This window comes from Littorina saxatilis, linkage group LG8 (genome assembly GCF_037325665.1).
Source record: "Littorina saxatilis isolate snail1 linkage group LG8, US_GU_Lsax_2.0, whole genome shotgun sequence".
Lineage (NCBI taxonomy): Eukaryota > Metazoa > Mollusca > Gastropoda > Littorinimorpha > Littorinidae > Littorina > Littorina saxatilis.
Window position 1 is genome coordinate 16182890 of NC_090252.1, and position 19843 is coordinate 16202732.

Below are 19843 nucleotides of genomic sequence, written 5' to 3' on the forward strand. Positions count from 1 at the left end.
CTCAAACGACAATTCACACGCGAACTTCGAAGCCGTTCGAAAAACATCTGGTCTCGGCCGAGACAGAAAAAAGAATGCTTATGAATTTTACGGTCAGCTACAAGGTAACCAGTGAACTCTACAAATAGCGCGCAGCCTACCGTGAACGTCCCGTGCAATGCGTGCAAAGCGGGCAAGGCGCGGAATCACTGAGCTAAGCCCAGCTACAGGTCTTCCCACCTTGACACAGGTACCTGTCAGCAACGCCCGACCAAGGAACATTATATATACATACAACTGTCCGCGACAATGAGTCGCATGTTACCTTTGCATGATTTTCATATTTTTACATTTTCCAAAAGGGTTTTTTATGCTATATCCAGTGGTGAAAACCGTTTTAGAAAAGAGCAAAAACTGTTTGAGTTATAAGCCTGTGACTAAGGTGACCCTCACACTGTTACCAGACACTCCCCGGACTTATATTAAGCCTAACGCAGAACCGCACGAGGTGACATGCGACTCATTTCGTGGTGGAGGGTCACATTTCGCCTTACGCGACTTGTTGATAAATTCTGAAAACTCCTGTGTATTGGTATTGGTATTTCCAAAGAGCTGTGCTAATACACTGGGCGAAGGTAAGTCCTGATTGCTAGTATATGATGTACGAGTCATTGAATTTCCCTGGATAAGCAGTCGTTTTTAACCTGATCACCAGTTCCAGCAGTGCTGTCAGCGGGCAGTGTGGAGGTGGTCATGACAAGCCCCAGCTGGACACTACGAGCCAACACCACCATTACCACTGTCTTGTCTTTACATGGACGGTACAGCTGTGTCTGGTATACTGAACCACAGGTACGTGCGTCCTAGATGTTTCTTCTTTCTCTTGCCGTCTCTCACCCCCTCCCCCCCAACTCTACTCTCTCACTCTCACTCCCTGTGTGTGTGTGCGTGTGTGTGTGCGTGTGTGTGTGTGTGTGTCTGTGTGTGTCTGTGTGTGTGTCTGTGTGTGTGTGCCTGTGTGTGTCTGTCTGTGTGTGTGTATGTCTGTCTGTGTGTGTCTGTCTGTGTGTGTCTGTCTGTGTGTGTGTCTCTGTGTGTGTGTGTGTCTTTGTGTCTGTGTCTGTGTGTGTGAGAGAGGGAGAGAGAGAGGGACAGGTGGGAGAAGAGAGAGGGCGACAGAGAGAGGGGGCGCGGTAAGAGAGGGAGAAAGAGAAATGAGAACATGAATAACATGAATAACAGCTCAACTGAAAGTAAGACACCGAACAGACTACTTCAATGCAAAGGATCAAGAGTCTATGATGCGTGTCATATAATGAAAGTTGTCCTTTGCAGAGAACATTATTCCAGGCGGTAAATCAATTCTTTGCGGATACAAATACTTCAAATACAAAGCTCCGTGTCATTAAGCATGCTTAACAAACCGTTCGTGTTCCTGTCATTCTCGTCATCCAGAGCGGAGCGTCAGTCGGGTCAGACATGTCCCCAACCCTGAGTCCTAACGCCAGCGACGCGTCAGACCTGTCCAACAGGACGGGGTGGTGTTCGTCATCATGGACCATGCCACTGACCCCTAGTACCTACAGCTACGTCGTCGTCGCTTCACCGGGGGAGACAAAGCAGTCTGCCGGCAGCGTGATCATCGGTGAGTTGTTGCCTGGGAGTGAGTGGTTGTGTTTCTTTACTAAAGGAGAATTCGAAATAACAGGTATAGTGTTTGAACGTTTAATTTATGACATAGCAAAACATCACCAGCACGGTACTTTGACCCAATGGCTTTTGAATTTGATGGACAGACAAACGTGTAATTCGTTGTGTTATTGATCGTTGACTGGCCATCGTTCTCGTCAATGACATGGACAAATATTGCTATTTCATATGTTACGTAGATTTCCATTGGTCAATTGGGCAAAACTGAGCTCAGTGCAAAAGTGATATCGACGACATTTTCGTCGATATCAGTTTTGATATCGACGACCTCTTTATTACTTCCCCACTTCAAAAACAAAAACACCTAAATTTAAAAACAAACAAATATATATGAAAGTGTAATGATCCCAGAATTTAGTTGAGCAAGTGACTAAAGACTTTTTGAAAGAAAAGACATTTTGAAATACTGAAAAGTAAAAGAAAAGAGTGAACAAAAAGAAATAATAATCAGAGGGAGGGATATGGAACAGCCAAAACTGAGACAAATACTTTTGTAATTTCTTTACAGTAAATACAAAATGTCCAGAGAATCAGCAATATATCTAACGTCTGTTTCGACAGTGATATCAAAATCGAGACCGGAGATTTTGATATCACTGTCGAAACAGACCAATAGCAGAAGATATCACACAGTCCGTCAATATTGGGTATTATCTGTATCATTAGTCTCTGTCTGCCTGTCCACATTAAAGACAATTGGGTCTGAGTACCGTGATTGTAATGTGTGTTTTGTTGTCATAAAGTAAACGTTCCAACAACTCACCGTTTATGTTTTGTTTTGTTGTTGTTTTCGTGGTTTTTTAAGTTTGGATGGTTAGCAGTCTTCCTGTTTTAAGGTTTTTACTCAATGAGGAACAGCACGAGAGAGAGAGAGAGAGAGAGAGAGAGAGAGAGAGAGAGAGAGAGAGAGAGAGAGAGAGAGAGAGAGAGAGAGAGAGAGAGTGCTAGAGCGAGAGAGAGAGAGAGAGAGTGCTAGAGCGAGAGAGAGAGTGCTAGAGAGAGAGAGAGAGTGCTAGAGAGAGAGAGAGAGAGAGAGTGCTAGAGAGAGAGAGAGAGAGAGAGAGAGAGGGGAGAGAGAGAGAGAGAGTGCTAGAGAGAGAGAGAGAGAGAGAGAGAGTGCTAGAGAGAGAGAGAGAGAGAGAGAGAGAGAGAGTGCTAGAGAGAGAGAGAGAGAGAGAGAGAGAGAGAGAGAGAGAGAGAGAGAGAGAGAGAGAGAGAGAGAGAGAGAGAGAGAGAGAGAGAGAGAGAGAGAGAGAGAGAGAGATTTATAAACGGACACACGAACGAATGGTTTACTGCAAAAGCTGAAAAGGGAAACAAATACTCGAAAAAAAATGCAAAAGTAAGACAGTCTGACTGCTTGAAGATCGCGTCACATTTTCTATTTTGCGGCGATCGAAATAGGTTTTTACTGTAATCGATTATTCACACGACTGATACTCATCTTGTGGCCTACAACCAAGAATACTCCCTATGGAATTCACAAGCATAAACAGTTCCTGCTCCAGGTTGTCTTTGACTTCCGCACGTGAGTCAGTCAAGAGGGGAGGCTTCTTGTGCAGGTAGTAGTTGCAAGCTAGCAATTCCGTCTGTGTCAACCGTCTCCATGGCTGCTGTAATTAAGCATAGAGCGCTGCTTTTGTTATTGTTGAAGAGCACCAACACTTTTTTTCCCATTGAGTCTGCAAAGACCTCTTTTAATTTTAAAACTTTTTTGTACGCGCGCCTTGGCTCTATTGTTGTGGTCATGGCAACACGATAGCTTTGTTGTGGTCATGGCAACACGATAGCTTTGTTGTGGTCATGGCAACACGATAGCTTTGTTGTGGTCATGGCAACACGATAGCTTTGTTGTGGTCATGGCAACACGATAGCTTTGTTGTGGTCATGGCAACACGATAGCTTTGTTGTGGTCATGGCTACACGATAGCTTTGTTGTGGTTATGGCAACACGATAGCTTTGTTGTGGTCATGGCAACACGATAGCTTTGTTGTGGTCATGGCTACACGATAGCTTTGTTGTGGTCATGGCAACACGATAGCTTTGTTTTGAAGAAAACAAACCAGCTAGGCGGCAAGAACACAGACAACAAGAGAGCGCAGACTGATCACCGATCTTTTCGCGAGTTATTTGTTTTTACTTTTCAAGCACTCTGCGCAATGCTGCGAAGGATCATTTACACAATTATATCACTTCAAGCTGTCGGTAAAGCTGCCTCAGCACCCACTCGCGCTCAAACATTTTCGAATTTCTCATCTAAATGTCTTTAACATTCTTGAAGTGAGATCTTTCTACACTACCCGTCATTACAAAAAGTACACAGATACATTTAGCTGTAGATCTTTGTGATGCGGCCAGTTATATTAAAGTATATTGCCAGAAAGGTAATTCATTCCCCTACCGTATGAAATAAAGAGTTTTTAATTTTCATAAGTTAGTGTTTAATATGCAATATACCGGAGACCTAGGACACCCCCCCAAAATCAAATTCACAAAAGCAAACTTGCAGACACTAAATGGCACACACAAAATCTAAAGAAGCAAGAGTAACCGCGTTGTTGATCTCCACTTGAAGAACAACTAATTTCTACTCATACACATTTATTTGGTTTAGCTGTTGTGCCTAGCAGTATTGTTTTGCCATTTTGAAGAAGACATGTGTCAGCCTCGTCAGAAGCCATAAAAGGCCTTTTTTGGCGTTATTTTTTGTGGGCTAATGTGAAGGTACTTTGCAGAGCAGATGATGAAATGGGACGTTTAGGATCCCATTGACACTTTTCGGCATACTGAAGAGTATCGTAAATTAAAAGACAATGTTGACCTACATTCGTACAAATGCATGTTTATTAAAACAGAAAGACCTGAAAATCCATCGCTTGGAAGTGGCTGTCCAGTGGACTACGTGCCAGAGTTCTCTGCCGTGACGTGTACCTGTATCACGAGCAGCCTGGGCTCCCCGCCAGGTGTCATTGGCTGGTCCCACGACATGTCATCCTCCGTACTGACCTTACCTAACGTGACCATGAGTGACAACAACACCAACTTTACCTGCGACGTCAAATGGAGTTCCTTGACACTGCACACTTCGTTGAACCTCAGAGTATCATGTGTGTTCCATTGTTCTCTCTCTCTCTCTCTCTCTCTCTCTCTCTCTCTCTCTCTCTCTCTCTCTCTCTCTCTCTCTCTCTCTCTCTCTCTCTCTCTCTCTCTCTCTCTCTCTCTCTCTCTCTCCATACTTGTCAGTTCTTAGTAATGTCAAAAATACCCCTCGTGCTGCCAAGGCTTCATGTTGTATTACTACCATTACTTATTACAAGGAATCTTACCTTTGAAGCTAGAATGGCCTCACTTTGTTTTAAGCGACTGCATTTCCGAACGTAAAAACAAAGAGCCGGATGTTGTGACACGACGCCTGTTCTTGGCAAACTTCTCTAAGTTTGGAATGGTATTTTCAAGGGCAGCTCTTTTCGAGACAAAAGAGCTATTACCAGAAAGGTACTAGGCAGATTTGTTATCACGCACTTCTAATTTTGCTTATGTTTGTACAAGATAGGCTAACTAATTATACGGTGTAGTTGTATCAGACGGTATAGCATACCCCACTCGTTGGCCCCACCAACACCGAATTCCTGTGTGTGCCTATACCACATTCCAATCACGTTTCAATGCACGCCGCATTGTGAAGCTCAAGGAAAGGCACTCTAGTCAAGAAAACTGTCGTATTTCAACAGCTTGCTTGGCGGACCAGGAAGCGGCGAGGGCACCGAAAGCCAACTTTATTACAACGAGATTCACTGACTCCATGTTTTGGGGATTTCTGTGGCGGGGAAATATAGTTTTTTGTGTTTATCTTGGTCGATGCCACTGATAAGCTCGAAAACACTAATGTATTAACCCTGCTTAAATTGGTCAAAGTCACAATTCCAGAGCCAGGGTTTTTGCCCATTTAAACGCCCTCGCTAGTGTTTTTTTTACATATCGAAGATTATTGTCACAAAAAAATATAATACTATAACGATGCACTTGATACTTGTCTGTGTTGTAGGACGCGCTTTGAGTGCATAAAACCCTTGTTTGTGTAAGTGCATGTGCTAAAAAACTGAATTACAGCTGGTTACTGTCCATCAGAGCTGTACTGAACACGCACTCATCCGCTCGTTCCATTCTTATCAGTCACTCACGCTTAAGTTTCGGTTCCAGACCAATCAATGACGGTACTGCACCGAAGCTCAAACGATGGTGTCAGCTCACCCTGGCATGGCATGCAAGAAAAACAACAACAGCGAAATGTAGAGCAGGAAACTGATCCGAACATACAAAGTATCTCTCTTGACTATGTAGCCAAGTGGCGTACCCCGTCTCTTTGTGTGTGTTATCTCCTGCCCGACCCAGTTGCCTCCCCTGTCTATAGCTATTCCCTGTGTGTGTGTGCTAGTCACATTGGGTTTACATTTAAATAATGCCCTTTGTGCTAGGAAATCCCTAACTTAAAATGGTGAGAAGCAGCGGAGTAACCTCTAACTATCAGTGCCTAAGGAGTGACTGAATAATACCTGGTTGTCTTTGTGCATTGTACTTTATTGTGTGTTTACTATCGTAGGGTAGACTCTTGACCGGATTCATTTCTAATCTAGGTGGTAAGATCCCATAACTTTCCCGGCCCCTTTTAGCTACTATTATGTATCAGCTTTGACACTGCTTGTAATCTAATGAGCCTTATCCGGTGTGTGATGCAGACAGGGCCCTCTTCTCCCTTTAGCTAGTGTAACTGCTCGTAATATTTCCGGTGTGTGAGACAGGCCTCTCTGCATCTTTAACGATCCCTTTCATTGGGCAGGCATTTTAAGTAGGACACCCCCCGTTGGCTTACACAGGGTAGCCTTCCTATTGGCCTATCGCCACAGGAAATCGGAAGTGACCACTGTCTTTAAAAGAACGAGCATTACAGTAGAGCAGACAATGCGATTTGTGATAGTGAGCTGTGCGGTGCTCCTTTGTTGTCGCGAACCGGTCTAGCGTGTAGTTTGGCGCGACGTTTGTAATCGGTCGACCCATGGTTTTGAATTCGTGCTCTTGTGTTTCGCGACTAGCGTCAGCAGCAGTTTTGTGTTTCTTTTACGTGTGCTCACTGAGGAGAATCTGTAAGTAACTAAATGCTTTATTCATTCCTTGTGCTTTATTCTTATGTTTCATTTGATGCTATGATGTTTGCATATGTACATTTTGCCGCTGATTTGGTCCCGGGCGATGTCCGACCGGTCTCGCGTCAGAGTTGATGACGCCATTTTGATCTATCAGAGAGATGTGTTTTCTAGATCAGTTTCTAATTACCTTCATGATTTGACGCTGAAATTGAGCGTTAATAACTTCTAATATTTGATGACCAGTTGTTCTAAAGTTGTTTTAGAGTCTTGTGAATTAAAGACTCGTAAGAATCAAGTAAGGCAGACTCGTTCTCATACGTTTCGTTTTCGCTGAGAAAAAGCCTGTCTCGCAATATTTTATGTCGAGAAGACACATGTGTATCGTTGCGATTTTTTCCCCATTTCATCACATATTATTTCTGGAGATCAGTAAAGTCTGAGCAGTAGTCGGTTAAAAGTCCAAAGTTAAGCCCTCAGTGCCATTGGCCCGTAAAGCTACCTATTTACGATTTAGGCGCAGAAACCCCTACAATTGATGAACGGGAATTATGGTTGACACATATATTTTGGGTAATGAACTCGTATCATGAGTTTGATGAATTCAGGCATGAGAATGATAGAGATCTTCTGAGTTAAGATCTCAGACAATAGGAAGGTACTATCTACAGGCGGATGCACATTTTTAACTATTAATTCCCATGTTGCACTTTAAAGGCGGTTGCCTGCAGAAGAACTTTGCGACTGATAAAACTGAACATTGTGTGCAGTCGCATAGGTGCACAACAGACTTTTAATCTAAAGCGATATGATTTAGTCGCGCTTTCCTGTAAAGTACTAGACTGTTGTCGCTTCATTTTGAAGCATGGGAGCGCGCGCTTACATCATGCCTGAGTTATCTTTCTTATTCTTGTCGTTATTATTCAACTCGATGAAGATGTGTCTTCATGGCGATGAACATACTTAATAATAACAATTATTTTGCAGTTGCGGTTCATGCAATTGGTTAATTTATGTAAAGCATTTTTCTATGCAAGGCTTAGGCCTAGGGGAAGATGTTGGTTACTTCCCTTGACATTAGCTGTTGTGGAGTTGTTTAACTCACTGTGGATTCTCTTTCAGAGAATGCTGTGTCTGCAGGATTTTGGCTAAATTGTTACTTGTCTTTATTTGTCATGATTATTTTGACAAATGATACATTCATTGGTTTATGCTTTGTGTTATGTCATGTGTGACTTAGAAGGCATGTTGTTTATAATTGTATTTTCTTTTCTTTTTAGTGCCTTCTTCTTTACACTGCTTTCTGGTTAAGTGGTTTACACCAGAAATTCTGGTCTTATATACACTACTCAAAAGAATTCAAGGGCCACTCAGTTGGTCATTCCCCATTCAAAGCAATTAAGACAAACAACAGAAAACATATATCAGAAGTTTAATTTATTCACTTGTTGTTCGATCGGTTACAATTTCATTAACCAACACGAATTATTCATCGAGAAAATTTCATTTGAATGGACATACCCCCATTTTCAAAATTCAGAACAGAGAGCAATTGGAATCACAAGAGTCAATAACGAGTGTGACCTCCATTGGCATTGATGCAGTCGAGGCAACGCTGACGCATGGACCTGACCAATGTCTGAAGAGTGTTCTGAGGGATCGCCTGCCACTCCTGCTGCAGAGTGTGGAACAGGACGTTGAGGTTTGGTGGAGGAGAATGATTCGCTCGAATCAGTCGCCCCAGGACATCCCAAAGGTGCTCGATTGGGTTCAGATCAGGCTAACGGGAGGGCCAGTCCATCCTGATAACTTGCTGCTGCTGCAGAAAGTTATTGACGACCCGAGCTCCATGTGCAGGCGCGTTGTCGTCTTGCAGTGTGGCACCTGGTCCGATGGCCTGAAGGACTGGTGTGGCTATGGGACGCAGAATGTCATCCCTGTACGCGATGCCAGTCAGGTTGCCTTGGACACAGTGTATGGGTGTCCTGTGGTGAAGACTGAATCCACCCCACACCATCAGGGAGCCGCCACCATGTCTGTTGTGCTCCAGAGCGGTAGCGTTGCTGAAGCGCTCTCTAGGACGTCTCCAGACGCGAATTCGGCCGTCGTTGAAGGACAGCGTGTAGCGAGACTCGTCGGAGAAGAGCTCCCTGGACCACTGCTGCCTTGTCCAGGCCAGATGACGCCGGGTCCAGGCCAGACGAGCTGCACGATGAGCCCTAGTGAGTGGAGGTCGTACCGCTCGCCGCCTTGATCGCATGTTCACCTCGTGCAGACGGTTGCGAACAGTTTGGTCACTGACCAGGATGTTGGTGGCTGTTCGCACTTGCCCCCTGAGCGTGTTTGCAGTGGCGGTTCTGTTACGCAGGGCTGACACGATGACGTAGCGGTCTTCTCTCCATGTCGTCATTCGTGTGCGCGCAGCCCCCCTTGGTTCTTGCACACTTCCGGTGTTGTTGAAGCGATCTCTCAGCCTCTGTATGACAGAATGTGTCACTTGCAGTCGCCTGCCAACTTCCCGCACTGCTACGCCTTCCTGGAGCCAGGCCACGGCCATACCTCTGGCAGCATCACTCAGTCGGCGTCTTGGGGGCATGGTTAAAAATGCTCAAGAAACGTGGCCTTAAATACCCGTTGGTCTGAAAAACTGGTTGACGTCTGCTCACAAAAGCTACGGCTTTCACGTGCATTGCAGTTTTCAGTCTGTGCAGGTGTGCTGCGTCAGCTAGACGCGTTTGAAAAGTTGGCATGTTCACGTAAATTTTGCGTTTCTTTTGTGGCCCCGTGTAGCACTTTGAATAAACGCTCATCTGAACCATTTTCAGAAACACGTTGTCTTGAACATTGCGTAACACTGTTTGTTGCTTATTTGGCAAAAAAACACATTTTGTTCAGTCTGCACTTTATTTTTCAAACCATGTCAAAAATGACACTGGCCCTTGAGTTCTTTTGAGTAGTGTATATATATTGTTTCTGGATTACATTTTTTCTGGTTGCTACCAGAATAATATTGCCTTTTTAATTATACTGCTTTCTGGTTGATACCAGAACTCATAGTTATATTTCTTGCTACCAGAATAATATGTGGCCATTTCTGCGAAAAGGGACCTTGTTGAGCTAAGCCTCTGATTGGAGAAACGCGGGGTCAAAGTTAGAGCAAAATGTAAACAAACTTTGCTGTGCTGACTGATGTCCACTTCAAGTTGAATTTCTAAAATGTTCAATGAATTATCAGCGATAGTACAATGAACAGCAATTTAAAGTAATGGAAAATAGTCTTGGAATCAACATTACAAACTTCTACAAATGTTTATGTTCATTCCTCCTCAGGAAAAACACATCGAACCGATGACAAGTTGACTGCGATGATGCCGAAAATGCCGACAGAGTGTTTTGTTGTGCTTCGAGAAACATGTTTTCGTCGCTAGTTTTGGTCAAGTTAAAACAACTTACCTATTTTTTTTAATGTTTGACAGTAAGCTTAATATAAACTGTCATCTGGAAGCACATTCAGCAAATTAGAGATGTAGCCAAATCATCACACAGCTACATTTCACTAGACGGATCTATACGCATAGTTCAGGTAGATCTGACTTTCATGCGACCGTAGCACTGTACGAAAAAGCAGACGCCCAGTTGCCCGATGAAGAACAGTTACTCCCCGTTTACATCTTTAGTTGCTTCCCTTGCTAAAGTTACTGATATTTAGATCAGTGGTTGCTGACTCACACCGGTGACACTGTGACGGTTCCCCTACGCTTTGTGTTCGGTGCCCTGACCCTTTGTGTTCGGTTCCCACTCGGTTCCCACACGCCAAAATTCGCGGACAAAACATCCATTTATGGTAGTATTACGCAATGTTGCTCTCTGAGAATGGTCTTGTTAGATCTGTGAGTGTTTACACTACATGCCTAGGTGCTGTTGGATTGAAGGTTTTTGATATTTTAGCCGTTATTAGGTAGAATGCCTTCCACTTTACTGCAAAACTGCATAATTCGTAGCATCGGCAAGAAATATCCTACCAAAAAATGCCTGCTTGGAACTGTCGTTGGTCCAGCAAAAAGTTCAACATGTCTGTAGCAGACAGCCCAAGTTTCAAGATTGTAGGGCCATCCAAACAGCCGTAATAATAAAAACAACAAAAGTAGTCAGTGAAATTGGCTGTGTTCGGTCCCCCCACACTTTTGTGACGTAGGCGTGACGGTTCCCATAATTCATTGTGTCGGTCCCCACTTTCTGTGTCGGACCCCACTTTCGACCTAATTTCTCTGTGACGGACCCCACAACCAGCCTATTTTGTGTCGGTCCCCACACCTTCTTGGATTTATGACTTGCCGGTTACTTGTATCATTGTATTCATTGAATCTAATTGTCTCGGAGTTATTTTTCAGCAAAAACCGGCAAGGCAGCACCTTTTGTGATACCAAGTAAGTCAGATGACATCAGTATGTGTGTGTGTGTGTGTGTGTGTGTGTGTGTGTGTGTGTGTGTGTGTGTGTGTGTGTGTGTGTGTATGTGTGAGAGAGAGAGAGAGATAGAGAGAGTGAGAAAGAGGAAGAAAGAGAGAGAGAGAGAGAGAGAGAGAGAGAGAGAGAGAGAGAGAGAGAGAGAGAGAGATTGACACCTTTCCAGATCACTCCGGTTATGCGACACTACCGCGAGCGTCACTACCGCGTGTCACACTACGGCGAGTACGACACTACCGCGTGTAACACTACCGCGTGTCACACTACCGCGAGTACGACACTACCGCGAGTATAACACTGCCGCGTGTCACACTACCGCGCGTACCACAACCGCGAGTACCATAACCGTGGAGAGAACGCATGCAAACTTACTTCTTGTGAGTTTGTGTTCTAACGGCTTTGATTGGAAGCAACCCATTCTATATGTATTCTGATAGTGTGTTCTGATCGTTTTGAGTTCTTGGTTAGCATGACAAACATTGAATTAGTGTTCAGAGAACAGACCAGGCCTTTTTGTTTTATATTTCAAGGAAACATTTCAACCTTTGCCTTCAGCCATGGAAGTCATAAAATGACACGCGGTAATGTTATACTCGCGGTAGTGTGACACGCGGTAGTGTTATACTCGCGGTAGTGTCGCACTCGCGGTAGTGTCGTACTCGCGGTAAGTTCTGTTTCCGTACCCGCGACAGCGGCAGCGACAAAAGAAAACGCGCGCAAACGCGTGACGTGTTTCCGTACTTGCGTTTTAAACATGCGGTAAAATCTGTAAACTCCCGCGTTGCCGCGCGACAACGCGAAAAAATCGCTCCAGGACCCTTTCAAAAAAATCGCGTCGCTTGCCGCTTGTCGCGCCGCTAACGCGTCGCGCGTGTGGAAACACTCCTGGTCATTTTCTATGTGCTTGATTTTCGTCGCACCGCTGGAAAAACGCTGTCGCGGGTACGGAAACACAACTTTAGTGTGAGACGCGGTAGTGGTACTCGCGGTAGTGACGCTCGCGGTAGTGACCAGCACCCGATCACTCCACATAAACGCTGGTTCTGGTTGCATTGTGCCGCTGACATACAGCTAATAGGATTTTTACACCCCCGGTATAGGGGTGTGTATAGGTTTCACTCGATGTGTTTGTGTTCGCAAGTAGATCTCAAGAATGAACGGACCGATCGTCACCAAACTTGGTGAACAGGTTCTATACATTCCTGAGACGGTCCTTACAAAAATTGGGACCAGTCAAACACACGGTTAGGGAGTTATTGGTGGATTAAAATTTTACAAGGCCTGGTATAGACGGACACCTCCGTTGGTCAAAGGGAAATAACCATTCTCACTGCCACCAACTGAGAAGGTTATTTCCATTTGACGGGGGTGTAGTTCCTATCGGAGGAATTTCTTGTTTTAATCCTTTTGTGGTATTGCTGATGATGCTGAACATGTATTTTACTAGTTTACCAATATGTATCTTTGACCCTGATAGCCTACGAAAACGGAGCAATCATGGCCCAACATTGGCCCAATGCTGAATTTATTGGCGCGGTGTTGAGCCTTAGTCGGGCCGTTGTCGTAGGCTGTCAGGGTTTATGTAGCCTTGTTCCATTGTATTCTGACTGTCATAAAGTAATTAATTTTAAGAGAAAGCAGTCATGAACACAAGGAGCTGGGAAAAGTTGCCTCTTACAACAAGCGTGGATAAAGACACATACTTGACATAGGCAAGTACTCTTTTTATATTTAGTCAAGTTTTGACTAAATATTTTAACATCGAGGGGGAATCGAAACGAGGGTCGTGGTGTATGTGCGTGTGTGCGTGTGTGCGTGTGTGTGTGTGTGTAGAGCGATTCAGACTAAACTACTGGACCGATCTTTATGAAATTTGACATGAGAGTTCCTGGGTATGAAATCCCCATACGTTTTTTTCATTTTTTTGATAAATGTCTTTGATGACGTCATATCCGGCTTTTCGTGAAAGTTGAGGCGGCACTGTCACGCCCTCATTTTTCAACCAAATTGGTTGAAATTTTGGTCAAGTAATCTTCGACGAAGCCCGGGGTTCGGTATTGCATTTCAGCTTGGTGGCTTAAAAATTAATTAATGACTTTGGTCATTAAAAATCTGAAAATTGTAAAAAAAAATAAAAATTTATAAAACGATCCAAATTTACGTTTATCTTATTCTCCATCATTTGCTGATTCCAAAAACATATGAATATGTTATATTCGGATTAAAAACAAGCTCTGAAAATTAAATATATAAAAATTATTATCAAAATTAAATTGTCCAAATCAATTTAATTTATTCCTTGTCGGTTCCTGATTCCAAAAACATATAGATATGATATGTTTGGATTAAAAACACGCTCAGAAAGTTAAAACAAAGAGAGGTACAGAAAAGCGTGCTATCCTTCTTAGCGCAACTACTACCCCGCTCTTCTTGTCAATTTCACTGCCTTTGCCATGAGCGGTGGACTGACGATGCTACGAGTATACGGTCTTGCTGAAAAATGGCATTGCGTTCACTTTCATTCTGTGAGTTCGACAGCTACTTGACTAAATATTGTATTTTCGCCTTACGCGACTTGTTTTTTTTTCAATCACCACTAGAAGTCCCTGGGCAGCATTTTGCTCTGAAAACTGAATCTCACATACGACAGGTGGATCTTTTATTTTAAAAATGTGCCAAATTGCATATCTCCAAGGCCGTAAGACTAAGAGTAGATATTGGGAAGGCCAGTTCAAGAAGGTGTGGGTGGATCAACACATAATTTGCTGGTATACTGCGAACCGTCCCAGAGATAAATAATGTTATATATTATTTGTGGCATAAACTAATAAAGTTAGTCTCTCTCTCTCTCTCTCTCTCTCTCTCTCTCTCTCTCTCTCTCTCTCTCTCTCTCTCTCTCTCTCTCTCTCTCTCTCTCTCTCACACACACACACACACACACACACACACACATACTGATGTCATCTGACTTACTTGGTATCACAAAAGGTGCTGCCTTGCCGGTTTTTGCTGAAAAATAACTCCGAGACAATTAGATTCAATGAATACAATGATACAAGTAACCGGAAAGTCATAAATCCAAGAAGGTGTGGGGACCGACACAAAATAGGCTGGTTGTGGGGTCCGTCACAGAGAAATTAGGTCGAAAGTGGGGTCCGACACAGAAAGTGGGGACCGACACAATGAATTATGGGAACCGTCACGCCTACGTCACAAAAGTGTGGGGGGACCGAACACAGCCAATTTCACTGACTACTTTTGTTGTTTTTATTATTACGGCTGTTTGGATGGCCCTACAATCTTGAAACTTGGGCTGTCTGCTACAGACATGTTGAACTTTTTGCTGGACCAACGACAGTTCCAAGCAGGCATTTTTTGGTAGGATATTTCTTGCCGATGCTACGAATTATGCAGTTTTGCAGTAAAGTGGAAGGCATTCTACCTAATAACGGCTAAAATATCAAAAACCTTCAATCCAACAGCACCTAGGCATGTAGTGTAAACACTCACAGATCTAACAAGACCATTCTCAGAGAGCAACATTGCGTAATACTACCATAAATGGATGTTTTGTCCGCGAATTTTGGCGTGTGGGAACCGAGTGGGAACCGAACACAAAGGGTCAGGGCACCGAACACAAAGCGTAGGGGAACCGTCACAGTGTCACCGGTGTGTGAGTGGGGCATTCTGTTCTTTGCAGCTGTGAATTCTGATAGTGGAAGGGCAAGTCAGTCTTCTCAGTTGAACACAGAATGTTCTGCTGACAGAAGTCACTTTGGGATAAGACAACGATTTTGTTGACGAGGTCAATGCTGTTAATTCAGAATAATTTTGTTGCACTTCGCCAGGACATTTGTGACTCCGAAGTCGAAGCAGATGCTTTGATCACGATGGTGTTGTAAACGTTCATGATGACAACGCACACTACTAATCGGTTAAAGAGTTCTCCAAGAGCATAGGCCTATTGCGAAGCAAGGTCTTCCTCTTCCTGATCGTTTGAATGCCCGGACATCGTAAATGAGAACTTGTTGCTCTAACCGTTTGCTGTCTCCACTTAGATCTATGACAGGCTACAATTTCAGGTAAGTTACCATATAGACTGCAGTGTGTGTTTTGTGTGTGTGTGTGTGTGTGCGTGTGTGTGCGCGCGCGCAGCTTGTGTGTGTGTGTGTGTGTGTGTGTACTGTGTGTGTGTGTGTGTGTGTTGTGTGAGGGTTTCTGTATGTGTGTGTGTGTGTGTGTGTGTGTGTGTGTGTGTGTGTGTGTGTGAGTGTACCCATGTTTCCACAGGTTTGGTTGCCTAAATCACCATAAGGCAACCATCCACACGTGGATGGCAACCTAAACTCTGGATGGCAACCTAATTGTGTGGATGGTCGCTTCATTTAACACCGTTAAATTGACTTTTTTGACGGAAAGAATGTCATAACAATGTCAGTTCAAAATGACATTCTTTCCGTCCTCTATAGGCGACGAAATAGGTCAAATTTTGTGCATTTTTTAGTGCAAAATTCTTCGATGCCGGAGCGAGTACTGCACCCAGTGCTGTTGTAGTGCAAGTGCACTAGAAAGGCACTACACCCAGTGCCGCCTCTTAGGTAACCATCCACACTTTAGGTGCGTGTGTTTGTGTGAGCCCCGTTAAGCTGCCTTTTGCAAGTTTACACACCCTCATAAGGATGCCGGGTCGGTATATCCTGCCGGCAGCATAGGAAATTATTGTCAAAAGCTGTATAAAACGTTCAATAAATACCCCTAAATTAAGTTTCGTTTCGTTTTACGTCAGGCAGGAAAATGGAGGTAAAATGTCACGGATGCATGTTTTTTACACACCTCTTGCGTAACACGTGACCGCGCTTACGCGGTAAAATTCCTCACACAAGGTCACACAAGTTCGGCGCGCCATAAGTTCAGTTGACACTGAAAATGGACGCCGTAGTTTGGAGAGAGCAGCGGCAAGAGCAGCGATGTGACCGAAAGAGGCCGGTATATTTAATTTGGATGATTTATGTTTATAATATACGAAAGTGTGTGTGTGTGTGTGTGTGTGTGTGTGTGTGTGTGTGTGTGTGTGTGTGTGTGTGTGTGTGTGTGTGTGTGTTTGTAGGAGCACCGTTAAGCTGCCTTTTGACCACTTTATGATAGTAAATGTCAACATACACTACATGGCATCTCTATTCATGTAAAATGTCAGCTTAGCTAAAGTTTCAAAATAGGCGAATGATTTCTTTCCAACTTCATTTAGAATTACAAAATAAAGTTTCATCTCAAATCTGGACAGAATCGGCCTGTAAACTCTGCTCATTTTTCCCGGCATCTTAATGATTGTGCAAACTCACTGACCGGATAACGTGGCTCACACCCGTTAAGCTGCCTTTTGCAAGTTTACACACCCTCATAAGGATGCCGGGTCGGTATATCCTGCCGGCAGCATAGGAAAATATTGTCAAAAGCCGTATAAAACGGTCAATAAATACCCCTAAATTAAGTTTCGTTTCGTTTTACGTCAGACAGAAAAATGGAGGTAAAATGTCACGGATGCATGTTTTTTACACACCTCTTGCGTAACACGTGACAGCGCTTACGCGGTAAAATTCCTCACACAGGTTCACACAAGTTCGGCGCGCCACAAGTTCAGTTGACACTGAAAATGGACGCCGTAGTTTGGAGAGAGCAGCGGCAAGAGCAGCGATGTGACCGAAAGAGGCCGGTATATTTAATTTGGATGATTTATGTTTATAATATACGAAAGTGTGTGTGTGTGTGTGTGTGTGTGTGTGTGTGTTAGTAGGAGCACCGTTAAGCTGCCTTTTGACCACTTTATGATAGTAAATGTCAACATACACTACATGGCATCTCTATTCATGTAAAATGTCAGCTTAGCTAAAGTTTCAAAATAGGCGAATGATTTCTTTCCAACTTCATTTAGAATTACAAAATAAAGTTTCATCTCAAATCTGGACAGAATCGGCCTGTAAACTCTGCTCATTTTTCCCGGCATCTTAATGATTGTGCAAACTCACTGACCGGATAACGTGGCTCACACCAGTATGTGTGTGTGTGTGTGTCTGTGTCTGTGTCTGTGTGTGTGTGTGTGTGTGTGTGTGTGTGTGTGTGTGTGTGTGTGTGTGTGTGCGCGCGCCTGTGAGCATGTGTGTGTGTGTGTGTGTGTGTGTGTGTGTGTGTGTGTGTGTGTGTGTGTGTAATTGTTTACAGCAATTCCAGGAAAAACTACTGGGCAGATCTTTATGAAACTTTACATGGTAGGTCTCCCATATAATATCGCAGAACCTTTTTTTTATTGACAAATCATTTAACGTCTTTGATGACATCATTATCAGCGTTTTACAAAAGTTGAGGCCGCACTGTGGTAACGTAATTGTTTACTCAAATTTATAAACAAACAAACACAATGGTCAAGTAGTATCCGACGATCGAAGGTCGGACTATTGAAATGCATTTCTTTTAATTTTTTTTCTCTTTCCCACAAATAGCATAGTATTACAAAGTACAGAAAAAATGTGCTTGCTCTTCTAATTAATGTACATCAAGATATATTTATTATACGTCTTTAGCAGGTTATGTTGTGCATGTCTGGGGTGTCACTAAATCTCGAAATGATACGAAAAGACGCGAAAAGACACGAAAAGACGCGAAAAGATACGAAAAGACACGACAAGACACGACAAGACGCGAAAAGACACGAAAAGACACGAAAAGACACGACAAGACACGACAAGACGCGAAAAGATACGAAAAGACACGAAAAGACACGACAAGGCACGAAAAGATACGAAAAGACACGACAAGACGCGAAAAGATACGAAAAGACACGAAAAGACACGACAAGACGCGAAAAGACACAACAAGACGCGAAAAGACACGAAAAGACACGACAAGACGCGAAAAGATACGAAAAGACACGACAAGACGCGACAAGACGCGACAAGACACGACAAGACACGACAAGACACGACAAGACGCGACAAGACACGACAAGACACGAAAAGACACGACAAGACACGACAAGACACGAAAAGACACGACAAGACGCGAAAAGACACGACAAGACGCGAAGATGTTAATTCCTTTGTCGGATCGGATGGATCGAATACCAGCTCAGCTGGCGTGTGGTCAGTTGCGTAACTGTTATGAGTTACCCGGGGTAGCCGCTGATAACAAGTTCGTGTGGGAATGCTTGATGCGCTCAGATCAAAGCCTCATTTAAGATATAGCAAATTCCTTTGAATTTGATACGAGAAGTGTGTCAACTGGGCTCGAATGTTTTAGTCTTTACCCCCCCCCCCCCACCCCCCCCCCTCCTGTCTTCTTGTCTGTAACCAATGGAATGGCTTATCATCTTACAGAATACAGAATACAGAATACAGTATTTATTGAGCCAAGTGACATTAAAAAACATTTAAATCACAAGGAATTTCGCGTAGTGTTGGTAAAATCACGCACACCCACACCCACACACACACTGACACACACACACACACGCCCACACATACACTGACATACACACCAACACACACACGCCCACACTACAGCAGTCACGATCACACCATCACACGCAGGGTAGACATGAGGTAAAACAAATGACAATCATCTATTAAAAGAAAATGTACAAAGAGTGGTCTAAGATGCTGGTGGAAGGGTCTACACAGAATACAATTTTATAATCTAATGCATAGTTAGAACTAGCCCATGTTGTGTTACTAATAGTTTCTGAGATTTGTAATTGGATGTGTGTGACTCTAGCTAGAGTTTAATAATGTATGTGCATGTTAGGGTGTGAAAGAGAACGGAGAGAACTTTGAGAACTTCGGAAGAGTTTGGACGTATTTGGTTGTGAGATCCACTCCAATAAAGTGACACCAACATCAACATCAAACAGGTGTGAGTGTGAGTGTGCGTGTGAGCTGTGAGGAGGTGATTGTTACAAGAAGGTGTGAATGCACTGTGTGAGTGTCAGTGGTGAAAGGGTCAAAGGTGTGTTTTCGTGTATTTGTGCGACTTTTCGTATATATTTGCTGTCTTTTCGTGTCTTTTCGTGTCTTTTCGCGTCGCGTCTTTTCGTGTCTTTTCGTGTCTTTTCGCGTCTTTTCGCATTTTAGTAGGACCGCATGTCTGGGGTTTGGAAATGTATTTAGTGTCTCTGTTTGTGTTTGCGGTGATTACTCACTTCAAAAAGAAACAACAAGCTTGTGAATTCCCCACCAGTAATACAGACAAGCTTAAAGAGGTGAACAATAGGTTAAACAAAGTATGGCGAAAAGCAGTAACAAAAGCACCCGCAAAATACATTTTACAGAAAAAGACAAACGACGAACAAATAACCACAACAACAAAAAACAAAAAACAAGACAAAAAAGGAAGATAACAACAACAAACATTTCTCTATTTCTCCCTAAAATATTACTTGAGTTGCAATGTGCTTTTACATTTGACCAAAAAAACACCAAAGAAGAAGAAAGACAACAGGCGAAAAGAAAACCTTCTAACTTTGGTAATAGAAAAAAAATCCTCAGATATGCATTTCA

General features: G+C 43.4%; 1 protein-coding gene across 1 annotated transcript in view; it reads left to right on the top strand.

Annotated features, from left to right (window-relative positions):
• Positions 1-633: 633 nt before the first annotated feature.
• Positions 634-19843, top strand: part of LOC138974529 (uncharacterized) — a 32571-nt gene continuing 13361 nt past the window's right edge. Inside the window, exons 1-3 of the mRNA XM_070347244.1 lie at positions 634-831; positions 1435-1624; positions 4546-4797. Of these exons, the coding sequence (XP_070203345.1) occupies positions 733-831; positions 1435-1624; positions 4546-4797 (541 nt within the window). The 5' untranslated portion in view covers positions 634-732. The remainder of the gene's footprint in view (positions 832-1434; positions 1625-4545; positions 4798-19843) is intronic.